At 40.8% G+C, this 16112-nt stretch overlaps 1 protein-coding gene across 3 annotated transcripts in view; it reads right to left on the reverse strand.

Moving 5' to 3' along the window:
* MIDEAS (mitotic deacetylase associated SANT domain protein) overlaps positions 1-16112 on the reverse strand; it is an 85103-nt gene that overhangs the window by 8679 nt on the left and 60312 nt on the right. For all 3 annotated transcript variants that reach the window (XM_061611263.1, XM_061611262.1, XM_061611264.1), the window contains 5 exons: positions 15847-15922; positions 11866-11954; positions 9312-9461; positions 8632-8829; positions 6657-6874 (listed from right to left, as the gene is read on the reverse strand). In XM_061611263.1, the coding sequence (XP_061467247.1) occupies positions 6657-6874; positions 8632-8829; positions 9312-9461; positions 11866-11954; positions 15847-15922 (731 nt within the window). The remainder of the gene's footprint in view (positions 1-6656; positions 6875-8631; positions 8830-9311; positions 9462-11865; positions 11955-15846; positions 15923-16112) is intronic.

Genomic DNA, 16112 nt, shown 5'->3' on the forward strand with positions numbered 1-16112 from the left:
CCAGTCAGTTAATGCAGAATGCTGCGGCATGATTGCTGACATGAGTGAGATCCTATCAGCACATAATACTTCTGCTCTGAAATCTGCATTGGTTGCTGATTTGCTGCCAGGCCAAGTTCAAGCTGTGCTTTCCATGTTATGGGTCCCACATAGTACTTGTTCTGCTCTTGTAAGAAATCAGTCTTGTAAAGTGGCAGCATTTTGGATACTCTGTCCATAGGGTTTTCGTGGTAAGAGGTATTCAGAGGTGGTTTACCATTGCCTTCCTCTGACTTTGGACACATACCATATTTTGGACACATAATAAGACATGATTCACTAGAAAAGACAATACAGAAAACCAGAAGGGAGTAGCAAACGAGGAAGACCAAACAAGAGATGGATTGATTCCATAAAGGAAGCCACAGACCTGAACTTACAAGATCTGAACAGGGTGGTTCATGACACATGCTATTGGAGGTCACCGATTCATAGGGTCACCATAAGTCAAAATTGACTTGAAGGCATATAACAACAAAGTGGCAGCACCTACGCTTTGGAACTCCTTGCCTATTGACATTAGGCAGACGCCTCTTTTCAGCACCTGCTAAAATTATTTTTGTTTAGGCAAGCCTATCCAGGCATGTAGAAGCTATTGTGTTTTTAAATCTGTTTTTAACTCATTGTTGGTTTTATTAATTTGAATATTTTTCAATACATGTCTTTAACTGTTTTTGCCAATAATTTGATTGTTTTAATTCTTTCTGTAAACCGCTTTGAGATTTTTTACAATAAAGCAGTATATAACTGTTATAAGTAAAATACATAAATAAAATTTGGAATCACAGCTTTTAAAAATGTTTTTTAAAGATGTTTTGTGTTAATATATTTTAAAGTCTGTTTTTATGATATTTAAAGTGTTTTTAGTGCTTTTGTTTGCCACCCTGGGCTCCTACTGAGAGGAAGGGCAGGATATAAATCAAATAATAAATAAAAATAAATAAACTTCATTCACCCAACCCAAAATTCAGAATCATGCCACTTTAAGCTGTTTTGCAACTGTTTATACTTGTTTTATCGTTATTGGTTTTTAAAGGGATTTATTTCTTATTGTGAGCTGCCTTGTTTTCCAATCACCAACCCTACCTCACAGGGTTGTTGGAAAGACTCCACACACACACACACACACACACACGTAAATATACACCCCATATAATAGTTTATTGTCAAACCAGTTGGTCATTGCAGAACATTTTTTTAAAAATCAGTATTAGTTTCCTACATAATAAAAAATGTGATACCTAAACCCTGCCTAATTGCTTTAAAAATAGGATTGGAGGGGAAGGGAAAGATTTACAACACAAACACAATTCTTTGTTATGTTTACTCAAAAGTCCCATTAATTTACAGCACAATCCTAACCATGTGTCGCGCCCAGGCTGAGACTCAATGACCAGACTCGATGTTGTAAGCAATTCTTTCTTTATTAAGGAGATCTCAACGTTATATTTACTGCGCTTCATGCAAACCCCTATTCTACATCACTAGTATCCCTAACTACCTAATCCTGCAGCGTTGAAAGAAAGTTGACAGAGCAAAGTTTTCCCGCCTCTGCGACACTTATGAAGGAGGGAGGCGGGCGCGTAACCTTGCGCTTCTCCTGAGAGATCCCCCTCCTTCCCCCCTTTTCTGCTCATCCCTCCTCTGCCTTCTTCGGGCTCGAGGAGATGGGGGATCCTTGGGTCCCTCCCCTTCCAAAGTGCTGACTTCCCTATCCAGCCCAGGGGGGGGCGGAGAATGTAGAGCCGGGCGCCGGCTTCTTCCCAGGACTGCTGAGTTGAGGGGGAGTTAGGAATCCTCTTTCTACCGTCTCCTCCTCCCATCCCCCTCCCTGCGGCGCGAAAGGAGGCGTGAACTGACAGGGATGAGTCTTCGTCCGTTGGAATTCCAAGGTCCCTAACTGTCTGCATCTCTCGCTCGTCCCCTTCCTCCTCACTCCCCATCTGCAACTCCTGGAATCCCAAATCCCCCTCCCCACTTTTTCTTAGAGCATCTTCAGGATCCCGATCTGAAATCCCGACACCATGTCTACTCAAAAGTCAGTCCTAATGAATTCAATGGGGTTTACTCCAGGTACATGGGATTAGCATTGCTTTACTCCCAGAAAAGCAAATATTGGATTAAATACTTTCATATTGCCAAGGTTTTCAAAGCACTGCCCTCTCCAACAGCCCAGGGTCCGACACTTGCACACAAGAGAAAAAAAACTTTAAGCCATATTCTTACTTACTCAAACAAATTGAAAATCTCAAAACCACCATTTTCTGACCTTGCAGTGAAGTCTAGGCACTGCCTGGGTCAACAAATCACAACCCTGGCTTCACTTATTGGCTGCAATCCTGAAAGGGCAGTGTTAGAGCCAGAGCTTGGGAAAGTTTTTTTTTTTTAACTACAACTCTCATCAGCCCCAAAGTAACTTTTCCAAGCTCTGCTAGGAGCTGCTATAACAGATCCGTTAAACAGATTTAACAGTTGCAGGGGGCGGCTGATGTGTTGGTGTATATCTCGGGAACCAGACCACCTAGAAACTTAATTTTTTTTTTAATTGAAGCTGAGAGTCTGGAGATTAAGGTGGGTCAGCCGGAGAGCCGGACGGGACCCCCAAAAACCAGAGTCTCAGGCCGAAAAATGGAGATCTGGCAACCCTAGTATGAAGATGGCTTGCTTCAGTAAACCACAATTAAGATTAACTGTGGTTTGCCTGAGTTACAGTGCTAAATTGCAGTTAGTAAAAAACAAAAACAAGCTTCCAATTTCTTCCTCGCAGCAACACTGGAGAATAAAGGAGGGAATGCCTAAACCCAAGGTTTACCTCGGTTTATTCATGCAATGATAAACCATTGACTATTGCTATGTCAACAGCCATTGGCCTGGATCACTTCTTATAGAGCTATACTTAAAACCAAGCTATGGTTTTATGTGAAAGCATAGTGCACTCATGCACGCTGCTGATACTTTCTTGTTACACCCCTCCCCTGCTCTTGCTGTGCTGCCGGAAAACAAGCTTGTCATTACATCCATATCCAGGCTTGTACAGTAGTTTGTTTGTTTTTCTTCCATGAAATCCTTTGGCAACCAAAGTTTGTTCTTGGCTTACTGCTCATGGTTTGTTAGGGGGAAACAAATCATAAGCCTGGGATTGGGTGTCACAACAAGCAAGACCCTGTCTTGTTTTCTGGTAGCATGAACTGCATGCACCAACTTGTTGTGAACATTGCTCATTCACAATAAACCATTGTTTGTTTTTAACAATGACTTAATGTGATGTGTGAACTGGGCTATTGTGTCAAATAAACTAGATCCAGAACTTTCCAAACTCTTTGTAATCAAGCTTTCATTCTTTGTGTTTCCAGGTGAATAGATCTGTAGGCAATCTTAATACTAGCAAAAATTATTAATGTTGTAACCAGTTGAACATTCACATATTGAAGTGTTTCCTTTGAACACAATAGCAATACAATAAGCAGATCAAACAAGGTATATTATAGTCCATAATAACACACCAAATTGTCCCTGCGATTATCCTGGCCCGACTGACATGCCAATGACAGTTTACAAAGCACAAACTTCACTCTGAGAGCAAGCAAAATATAAGCCAGTCTTACTGGCTATATGTATATGTTGTATTCTTTTTGTTTAATCCTGTCTGTTGAACAGGGCCTTTCCCGGTCCAGGTCCACCTAGGAAAGAAGTGTATGTGTGTATTTTGGCCTGGATGCAAACCACCATGCATCTAGTTCTGTGTGTCCAAGAGAGATTTGGGCTTGCATTATTTATTTATTTGCACACCAGACTCCTTCAGCTCCCAATGCCCAATGATTGATCTGCTCTAAAACCTAAAGAAGTTTCAAAAGGAGTTTATGCTATGGCATAGGCATCTGAAAAAGCACCACTGGGCATGCCCAGTACATTGAACTTTAGATCTTAGCCAGTCTAGTCTGACTAGCCCTTCTGGAATTCTTAATTTAAATATTAATAAATGTTGTAACCTGAGCATCAGTGTATGTTGTCATTCATGATTGGCCGAGCTTTAATAGGCCCTTGAAGTATAGCGGCATGATCTTGAAATCAAGGTGGGACATTTCACATTTAGAAAAAAAGCAGAAGTGGCAGCTCTCCTCTCTTTCTGGGCTGACTTCTACCCAATGAATTCATCACGACAGGAGATAGGTAGGCTGTTCCAGGGAGAGTGCAGGGACCAAGCATCAGTGCTATCTTAGGACTTATGAAATGGACTCCATGCAGAACCGAGCCCTGTATAGTAGTTGTACCTTGGTCTAAGCAGTGCAGAAAGGGATCTACCTAAGTAATCTTTTAATTTGCTATTTTTTAAAAAGTTATAACTTTCTGCTTCTACTCTATAGCAAAGTATGGCATTTAATAAGAGCTCTTTTTAATAACATCAAATTGCTCTCAAGGATTGCCTAGATTCTGTGGTTTCGTGCTTTCTGGAAAAGGGTCTCATGCCTGGAATAGCAAAGGGAAACCAGAACCTGGCTAGGACAGAGAGGGAGTCAGGCCTTAACAAAGGTCGTCCCCATGGTTCATATTTATTTTGGAGTATCCAAGTGATCCTTAACTTGATGGGAACAGTTTTTTTTTTTTTTTAAGTTTTTGCTAGCAAAGGCTTGAACTAAGGGCTCATCTATACGGTGGTTTACTGTATGTTTGGTGGTACTCACATTTCCTTTAAATTTGTATGGTTCACATGACATTACCAGCACAGAAGCTATCACACAGTTTTCCCCCTATAAATCCATATTAACCCAGTCTGCTGAGAATACAAAAAGGGGAGAAAAAAGTCTCAACTCCATTTCTCTAGTGGTTGCAGACGCTTTGCTCTGATGCTCTTTGGTGGGTCAATCATTCTCCACTCCATGTCCACTATCTTCTTTCATTTTGTTTCCTGTGGGCTGACAAGCAACTTCTGGCTGCTCTCCTCAATTCTGCTGGCCTTTTTTACGTTGCTGCAAATTATGCCTTTATTTTCTTTTTCCCCTAACTTGTCTGCAAAAGCTAACAATGCTCAAAGATTTGTATTTCAGCTGTATCCTACCGACCATAGGCAGAGAAAACACAGGTATCTGCACTTCCTTTTTTTTTTTCAAGGAACCTACTGCAGCTGGTAGAACAGACTGAGCATGCTTGGTCACCTAGCAACCAGAGAGAGTGGAAATGTATAATTAGAGGGTGGGGCCACAAGGAAGCAGCGAGACTAATCCTTCCCAAAGGAACACCTATTTGTGTGAATGGGAAAAAACAATTGGCAGCTAACATTGAGCAGGAACTGTGGACGGTGCCAATCTGTAATGAAGGTATGTGCAGTGTATTTGCTACGAAGAAATGCTCCTATGTAGATGAGCCCTAAGAGGTTTTTTCCTATGCAAGCATGCCTGGAAGTTTAAAAGCAACAAAAAGTAAAAACCCATTACAGTCCCAATCATACCCTTCAAATATTCCTTTGATTTCTTTAGAGTCTATTCAACAGAGATAGAAATCATCTGTGCATTGATCCTCAATGCCTCCAGGTCTTATAATTTGATCTCAAATTACTGATGACTCTTTTTACAGTTGGTTTCTCTTCATCCATTCCTGGTTTTTTAGTCATTTACTAATACTTATTTTCTTAGCAGCCTTTTGCAAACCTTTTTGAAAATCCAAGTATCATGAACACCCTCCAGCTACGTCACAGTTGGGGAACCCATGGCTCTCCAGATGTCGTGGACTCCATCAGCCCCAGACAACATGACCAATAGTCAGGGATGATGGGAGTTAAGACTCCAACCAACAACATTGGGAAGACCTCAGACTCCCTATCACTAATGTACAGTCAGTTGACCCTCAAGATGACGTTTACAGTTCTTAGGGAAAACAACTATGAAAGAACTTGGAATGCTAGTGAGCATGTGCCTCTTTTCAATCTGTGAAAATTGTAGGAAAACAGAACTGACTACCAGCCAATAATCTTGAGGGTCGGATCAGGAGAGTGTTCTGTTTTAGCCAGCTAAGTGCTACTGCCTTCCCAAATCGTGAATGCAATGAACAGAGACTCCATTGTCTTCATTTCATCATTTGAAATACCAGCTAAGGCTCACTGTTCACTGGGTTTATGCAAACCTTACAGAGCAGACAACTTTCTAACATAATGGTCCCTGCAGGCAACAAACATTCTCTGTCTTAGTCTACCTCCAATAGAAGCCTACATGTTCAGTCCTGAACTGGTGTCAGTTGCTACAGAAAAGAAATAATGATCTAGGTTTCTACTGAACCACTCCTCTAAAATGTCCCTGAAGCATTTTCCCATCTCTGCAGGAATCACACCATTCAAATCAGCAAAATGAGACAGCTCCTGGGATGGAGCATGGCATTTTGGCAATACTCGTGAACACTAAGGAGTATCTATCTGCAACAACAGGAAATACATACAAGAAAATGATGTTATTTTATTTCAGAAGTTAAAATGGAACAAAAACAACTAGAAGATTATTATTATCTGAGCTGTTAAAACAGTGGTTACGTAATAATAATAATAAAAGGCAACCATGTCCTCAATTCTTCATTCTTCACTTCCTCTTGTACAAAACAATATAACAGAACCCTCATTTGCCCACTCTTACCTGCCACATTTTTTGCATGGAAATTCCTCCTCTTGGTTCTGGGCTTTGTTGGTGGTATCTTGCTTGGGCTTGGGCTTTCTTTTTCTCTTCTGGGCAGGCGGAGAAGTCTTTCGGTATTTAATGGGCATTTCCTTTGTTCTCCGCGAAGTTCTGCCTCTGGCTTCTGCCACTCTTGGAACAGCAGGCTCCTGCCTTTTTTCTGTGAGCAGACTACCAACCTTCAGAGCAAGAAACAATTATTCCAAGATGGAACTATAAGAATATTTAGGGGATGGATGCTTGGCAATGGCCAGAGAAGTTGGTTTACCAACAAAATCTAATGGCAAAATATACATGGGAAAAAATCTAGTGATGAAAGCATGAAAATTAATATGTACTTATGAAGTTAACACACATTAACTGTTTGGTTTTTTTTAAACAAATGACAACATGAAAAGTTTCAAATGCCACAGGGAAGCATTTTGTAATACAGGATCCCTCCAGATATCCCTTTTTTTAGCAATCATGATGATTTGTGCTCATGTTTTCAGAGTAGTTACACATGATCCCACTTTCAATACTGTTTGCACCCGTAAAAGTTTCAAGGCAGTCATATTGCTTTGTTTGCAACAGGTGTATGTCCCATGGTTTCCTGATAAAATCCTTTAATTTTTAATATCAAAGATGTTTCTGGGGTCGTATCCAACATAGTGCTATGCAAACATCCCATCAGTGCAAGGATTTCTGTTTGCACAGTGGAATTTTCTCCCCCTCTCCTCCACTCGTGTGTCCTCTAGATCTGTTCTAGGGGTTCCTCCAACCCTCTGGAGCAGATTTGGGGAGAGTGCGAGGGGAGGGGGAGAAAGTCCCATTGTGCAAGAGGAAATCGTTGTGCTAACAGGATGCATTAGCTGAATACTGCCCCAGGTGGTGGTGTTTCTTTATCCTCATTTGGTTGTTATAGCACAAGAGTACTTCTCTAGACAGCAATAATGCAGTAACATTAGGGAAGCACTGCAGAACAAATAGAAAAGGAGAATGATGTGTGGAGGGTCCTGTATAAACCCACCACTAATGTACTACCATTGCATCAATGGCTTATTGCAGAATGCACCGACAAAAAAATGTCGGGAGGGGTCCATATGTTATAATAATCATGTCACAAGGTAGGAATACTTGTTCTTTAAAAATGTTGGCTTAATGTCCCAACATAAGAGTAGTTGTTCTCCTCACTTTTTCACTGGAATGAAAAATCTCAGGAATGCATGTCTTTGCAACCAAGGCTAGACATCTACTCTAGATAGCGTTTCCCTTGCAGAAAGCTGAAGCCTGATCTGGTGTGGTTTTTGAAGACCTGCCAGAACCACGCCACATCAGCATGCTGACATCTGTACTGGCTCTTGCATCAGTGTCTTGTGCCAAGAAGCTAATTTTGACCTATGAAATTTTAAAGATGTTGAACCCAAATCAGAGACTATCTCCTCCTATACATCCATCACAATATTTTTTTAAACTAAAGACACCCTGCTATGAGCACAATGGAGGAAGGGAGGTATAAACAAAAAATACAAGATGTAGCAGATAAATATCAGAGTACTGACAATACATATAGGGATAGGATTAGGAGGAAGGCACAAGATGAAGCTTCCAAAACTTACAAGGGCATGGTTACCTTGACTTACCACAATCACAAGTATGCAGAACTCAATACCTTGGAAATGCACAGAAGGATCACAACCATAGTTCAAGAATATTTGTTTCCTTGTTAAAAAAACTGGATGTCTATTGAAAAAGATCTTATACATCTCCATTTCTAAACCTTTATCTGACTGAGAGCATCAGCAGGTGACAAAGCTACCATAGAAAAAGCTCTCAACTTAAGCAGTTCGTGACATTAGGGAAAACCAAAAGCACTCCCACTCTCCTATAGTCAGTCAGCCATTTGGCAAAACTCTTGTAAGCATAAAGTGCAGACCACAAGTCATTCAACACTTACCTGGTCCTCAGTGTGTAGAGCCTGTATAGGTTTGAGAGGCATTGTGCTGTTTTTGTCATGCAACTCATCTGCTTCTATCACTTCCTGTTTTATCACAAATCCATTGTCCGCTTCCTCTTCTTCTTCCTCATCTTCAGTGTTTTCATAATCTTCATTATATGTTCTGGGAGGAAGAGTTCGTGTAAGCCTATGAGAACTCTTCGTAAGGATAAAAAAGGGAGGAGGATAGAAGTTAAGATTTTATTTTTTTTTAAACCACTTCAGTGCAAAGACAGGAAAATACCATAAACAGCATCAGTACATGTCCAATGGGGCCCAGTCAGCACCATTCCAACAGCTCCTCCTCATGAAGTCTAACAGAAGTATTGTGAAACTGGAAAAGCCTGCTCCTCACCCTTAGTTTGTAGAAGATTAGATTAAATTTGTTAATGTTGTTCCTTATATTTGAACTAAGCTAAATTGTTCTATGCAAAGCCATCCTAATGTTTTGTCTTGTTGCTTCTTATTTGTAATTTCTAAATTTCCAGTCATTCCAATTAATCAGTCATGCCACTGTTAAAAAAAAAGAAATAAGGCTATTTCTATGTTCATGTCTTATCGTCTGCTATACAATTGTACACAGACTTTTACAGTTATAGCCAACATATTTTAAGTGCTAACGTTAACATTTGGTACACTACCTTGATATCAACTTCAGCTTCATCTTTAATAGCTCTTTCACTGGCTACATCAACATCCCCAAAGATTAATGTCCCATTCCGGCCTATTTTCACTTGCTTTTTGTATGTATAATAGAACTCCACACATTGGGCCACAGTCTTTGTTTTTATCTGGAGAATTTATTGAGGGTGGGAACGGGAAGAGACAAGGGAGGAAATGGAAGAAAAATGACAAAATCAATTACATTATACACACATAGTTGTCATATCCATGTCCCTCAAAAATACAGGCCACAATTCTGAGAGCTCATCCGGGTCTATCCTTTGAGTGTTGACATATACCCAGCATGATCTGACTTTTACTTTTATTTCCTGTGTTTCAGAACTTGCTTGTCATATGGGATCTAGAATGGGGATGAACTGCTATAAATGAAGAAAAAGGTTCAGAATTTCTACTGGGGACTTGTACTAATAATTTCTTGGCTTGGGATCAAGAGTCTGGTACTTTTCTTGATCAAGATCACAGATTGCACTATACATTTAAAGCAGTACTATACCACTTTAAATAATTAAGAATCCCAGGAACTGTAGTTTGTTAAAGGTTCTGGGAGTTATTAGGAGACCCCTCTTCCTCTTGTAGAGCTACAATTCCCAGAGATCCTTGGGAAGAGGATCAACAAGAGGATTAACAGTCAAGTTAAACCACCCTAGAAACTGTAGCTCTGCAAGAGGAATAAGGGTCTCCTAACACATCTCAGTGCCCTTAGCAAACTACAGTTCCCAGGATTCTTTGGGGGAAGCTATGATTATTGAAAGTGGTATAATATTGCTTCACATGTATAGTGCAGAAGGGGCCTTACAGTGCAATCCTAACCATGTATATTCAGACGTAAGTACTGTTGAATTCAATAAGGCTTACTCCCAGGTAAGTGGGATTAGGACGGCAGCCATTGTTGTAAAATCAAAACTGTTTATAGATTTTTATTCTGGCTCATTCCAAAGACTCAGAAAGTTAACTATGTATATGTATGTATATCATATAACATAAACAAGAGAGTACAACTCTTCCAATGTTTGATAATTTTGGAAGAAAAAACTCATTAAAAACATCCAGGACTTCAACTTCCCCCCGGCTTGGATTCCCACAACTACCTCCCTATCACCAGGACCTTCCATCTTTCACCTAACACCTTGGGAATTAGACGGCTGAGAGCTGGCAAAGTAGAAGGTTCTGACAAAACTATACATCTTCAGATGCCCCCCTTCTTCACTTCTCCCTCCAATATTTTAAGATGTGTATTGCAGCTCCCACACTACTTTTCTGTTCATGACCAATACACTTATGCTTCATCTGTTTTTTCCCCTCCACAGATACCTTCAGAAAACTACGTAACGTGTGAAATACCTTGTTGTTAGATAGCCTAGAGCGAAATAAAACTTGTCACACTGCACTACTTATGTCAGGGGTTGCCAACCTGTTGCTCATGAGTGCAATGGTGCCCATAGCAGGTAGTCCAGAATAGGAGCTTTTTTCCCCCAAGTAAGTCTCTAGCCCTCTTGGAAAGAAACATGCAGGTACCCTTCTAAGCAATTTCTGTGAAATGAGACAGCCTGGTTGGTTCCTCCCTATCAGTGTTATTAGCCAATGAGTGAAGTCAGAGCTGTGATTGATAAGTGATTTATTTGGACACCAGGCAATAGGAATCCCTGGGGTCATGAAGAGCTGCTGTTTTGCCCTCCCTTTTAGTGCACTTTTCCTGCTTCTGTCTTTTCTCATCCTTGGAATCTCCACAGTTTGCCTTTCTTTTTTCCCTAGCAACCAGGGTGCATCTTCCCTGTGCTGGGTTCACCTGAGATCAGGTAGTGCCTAGAAATTATTTTCACCAAATACTACTACACAATAAGTGTGGATGAATGTTAAAGAATCCGCCCCCCCCCCCCTCGACAAATGTAAAAACTTTGCAAAGAGGCTTAGGCATGTCTCCTGCTTTGTAGGAGCTAAAGACCAGGGAGTCTAAGAATTCACTGTTTAGTTTACCATTGTACCTTAAATTTACATGTCTACTCAAAAGTAAGTTTGTGTGTTTAATGGGGTTTACAGTACAGTATAGCAGCTTAGGCTTTGTCATTTAACAGATTAAATTCAGCAGGTCAAGCCTTTTCTAGTATGGAAATACAATTATGCGAAAAGCTTCACCATGACTACTGTCCAGACTACACTACATCCCATAGCAGCCATTTTATGTTATGCACACCCCCATGGCAGTCATTTTGTGACTGGTGCCCCTAGCACTCTCTCAAAATTTGAAATGTGCCCTCTGGTCCTTAAAGGTTGGCGACCCATGACATAAGTGATGCATGCAGGCTTTTCCTATGGGCAGATGATCTGCACGCAAGAAAATCCCACCTATGAAGTGGCACTGAGATATTTCATTGCATTAACACTACAGAATTAAAGTGCTCAGCTAGAGGATAAAGCAAACACTAAGGTTAATGAAACAGCAACTCTTGCACGTGTCCTGCGACTGCACATCAATTATTTTGCAATGCATTTGGGAAATGACAAATAACTCACAAGTTTCTGAACTAAGAAGAAGTCTTTCTTGTAGATGGCAATCCCCTTATTAAAGAGCTTTTTCTCAAGTGTACTCCACTTATCTGATCCTGAAAAAAAAGAGTAGAACACTCCATTACGTTTTTAAAATTCTTTCCAGGCATTTACACATTTTACTGTTAAGATAGGTATCTCTTGAATATCTCTGCTACATCTCTTCTTTGATGTTATCACTCTTACCTTAACATCTGTTTTTCTAGAAAGTTTTTGTAGGAAAATGCTGTGACAGGCATTTTTGAAGTTGTATTTTGTTTTAAAGTACACCACTGCATATGCAAAATACTTGAGTTTCTCATGACACGTGTGCCTCAAAGTCATAGCACACTCCTATATCACACAAAGCTGAACTTTATACACATAGGCTTGGATGCTAACTATCCATATGCAAACCAAAGGGATCCTTCTAGTCGCAGAGAGAATTGGGACCCAACGGAGACTCCCACTGGTCTAAGTGGCAGAGTGGCATTTTGTATCATGCAGCCTCCTGCACTGCCTGTCATGTTGCCCACCCCCAATCCTCCAGAAGAAATTTTCTCGTTCTGCTGGCAGGAGCATCCCATGAACACAACTCTAATCACAGGATGCTCCCACCAGGGAACCTGAGTTAGGATCTAAGCTATAGCCCACAACACTTTGATTATGAGAGAAGTGTTCGGGGTTACTTTCTTCTCCTGCAGTGGTGTAGGGGAAGAGGGTGTGTGAATCTAAAATGCATTCCCTTTTCATAAAAGAGGCAATATCCAATGTTAGCCATACTCAGGAGTAAAGCCACTGAAATCAATGAAGGAGTCCACTGCTTTCAATGGATCTACTCCAAGTATGAGTAAGTATAACTTTGATATCACCCAAGGTTTAGAAATGAGCAATGATGATTGCCTTAGAAATAATTTCAGTTTCCTAATAATACAGGAGAGGAGGTACAGCCTCCAGTAGGAGTTGATTTTTCTCTATGAATGACAGGAGACTAACTTTAAAACCAATAAGGTGGACAATATGCATACAATGAGCCATTTGTATTATTGCATCAAATTTTTAAGTTGTCCACTTCCTTTATTCCAGTCTTGATTAATCATTTTCATAAGTTCACACACGCCACATTAGATACCAAAGGGTATTTTTAGCATCTTTTCTAAAAGCAGCCTGTATTGAAGCAAGCCATGCATTAAGTACAAGTTGTCACAGATACTCCAGAATCCAGATGAAAGTATTATGGTTCCACAGGGAATACAACAAGTACAAAGAAGCAACTTATGATCTGGAATGGTGCTTGGGGTTCTACAGCAGTATTTCCCAATTGTTTCCCCCCTACGGACTACATGAACATTACTGATGGCCTTGGAGGACCACTTCATTATTTTTCTGTCCGTTGTAGCAATTATAATGCACTGTTCTTGGTGCTGTATGACTTTTAATTGTATATTTATTGCTTCTTGTATTTCTTATAGTGTATTTCATTGTATTACCATTTGCATTCCCTAGAATTCGAATCGTAATACAATAGTACAGAATATAAGAAATAAAAAAGGAATGCAAATACAAATTAAAAATCAGTATGAATATTTAACATGGACATGGTGTAGATCACATGAATTAAGCTCGCAGACCACTGGGGGGTCCACAGACCATACTTGGGTACCCTGGAGCTACACTATTAGTATCTTCACAGTGAAGTGTCACAAATAACTTGATATATCATAATCCAATTTGGCTCCATGCCTTCCTGCTGTTCAAATATCCATAAGGGGGCTGTTAAAAATGCCCCCCAACTTATCCTCTACATTCAGCAAGTCTCTCACACTGACATGGTTCCTTCTTGCTTCTCTCACCATGTGTAGAATTAACCCCTGGACCAAGAGATGCTGGCTCAGACCCATGGGAGATCCCCACTGGCAAGATGGGAGGTGATTTTTGTTCATGCCTCCTTTCCTTAGTAGACCACTGTGCCCTCTGAAAATTTGCTCTGGAAGGCTAGGGAGCCCTACAGAAGAGCATGTGAGGTGCATAAGAACGTAAGAGCCTGCTGGATCAGGCCAGTGGCCCATCTAGTCCAGCATCCTGTTCTCACAGTGGCCAACCAGGTGCCTGGGGGAAGCCCGCAAGCAGGACCCGAGTGCAAGAACACTCTCCCCTCCTGAGGCTTCCGGCAACTGGTTTTCAGAAGCATACTGCCTCTGACTAGGGTGGCAGAGCACAGCCATCATGGCTAGTAGCCATTGATAGCCCTGTCCTCCATGAATTTGTCTAATCTTTGTCTAATCTGCAGTGGGCGGCTGCAGGAAGAATCATTGATAGTCACCTCCCTCCCACACACCTTCCCTCCAGGGGGAGTCTTCGCTGGCTGGATTGCAGTTCTTTCTATAAAAGGAAGTCCCCCTTGCATTTACAGAAGGGCAGCTCATGATCCAACCCACTGCGCTTATACAGGCACATAATCTCCTTGACATTTGATATTGAAACAGCCATGACCAAATAAACCCTCAATCCCTCAGTTAGGCAGCACAATTCTATATGCAGTGAGAGAGGCAGGAATAGACTAATTTGTAACCAGTTTTTACTGAGGTGTTTGGTTCAGCTGGCACTTTACACATGCTCTTGAACGCCTTGCCTCCTTTAGCTTTGCTCTACAGGTAACTCTGCAATGAGTGCACACTCTTTGCAAGCGTACAGAGGACAGTAGCTTGGCACAGACTGGTTGCCCCCATGGAAAGATGATTTACTTGTCATGAGACTGAGAAGTGCAAGAACACTGGCTGTATGCCAGTTCCCAATTATGCTTCTAACCTCTTTGCTAACTTAGAGGCTAACTAGTGCAAGCCTCTATTTGGCCTTGATTAGCCCTGGTGAGAACAAAACCCTCCTTCTGTCTGGCACTGTCCCACTGGTAACCTGACTGATACCTATTTGCATCTCTTAGGGTTAAGTCCCTCCACGTCTTCATTTGGGACACAGGTAATAATAATTGGAAGAAGTAATTATTAGTTATTCATTCTTCCATTTCCATTCTAAATCTTGATGTCTTTCTGTCCTTGAGGGAGCCATACTTGTGTCATTTATATCTGAGTATTTCCCTGGTGCATCAAAGCCTCCAGCCCACTAGATTTCTAGCTCCACCCCTGCTCCTTATACAGCAGTGGTTCTCAACCTTTTTGGGTCATGGACCCTTTTGAGAATCTGATGAAAGGTATGGACCCCCTCCCCTGAAAAATGCACATAAACACACACACACAAATTAGCATACAGTTTATTTTATTGCATTGGAAATTTATTTATTTATTGCACCCGCTTCACGGACTCCATGGGCCACAGGTTAATATAATACACAGCCACAGTGAGATTCCACTACTTTTGTCTCTGTCATAGCAATGCTAAGTGTCACATAGTTAAGTGTAAGCTGCTGGCCTATGTACAACCATTTCACTCTTCTGTAAATATTGCATTTTGCAATTCAGGGTGCAAATCTAATTTTACTCTCAAATGCCATTTTGGTGCTGTGCATAAACAAACATTTTTCACTTTGAACCTGAAATTGGGATTCAGTGGTTCTTGCTAATTACCTCAACTAATAAAAGGTACAATGTAATCTCTCCCATGGCAAGCAATAACTTTGGATAAATCAAATAAATAATAATAATAAATAAATAAACGATCCCCAAGTATCATGCCTCCATGGTTATACAAGTGTTTGTGTAACATACAATTAGGGACATGTATAGACTTGGTAGCAAACATAAACCTATAGATCAAGGTAAAAGTGGAGAAGGAATATCACACAGCCTCTGTTAAATAGGCCACTGAACACTGCCATATTTCACCTAAAAAAATATCTCCCCCCAGTATCATGACTGTGGTTTATTTTTTTTTCTTATGTTGAACAGTTAAGTATCAGAGCAAAAACTGTGGAGTAGAGAAGCAGCTATGTCTATTGCCTTGTTTCCAGCATACCTGTGTAGTGATAGTCTGCCAGCGGGTGGCTTGCAGGCCATATAGATCTCTTCAGCAGCATTTTGGTCAGAGCAGCCTGGGAGGACACACACACACACACAAATTAGCCAATGGTAAAATCTGAACAAGTACATTTACACTAAGTAGACTCAATCTTTATTGGTTACTACAGTAGCATATTTAGAGTCCACCTGAGTAATAAGGTGCAGAGTGACCAGTGTTTCCATATGCATCCTAGTAATTAACCTTTTGAGGTAGGTGGCACA

Source organism: Rhineura floridana, chromosome 2, assembly GCF_030035675.1.
Source record: "Rhineura floridana isolate rRhiFlo1 chromosome 2, rRhiFlo1.hap2, whole genome shotgun sequence".
Lineage (NCBI taxonomy): Eukaryota > Metazoa > Chordata > Lepidosauria > Squamata > Rhineuridae > Rhineura > Rhineura floridana.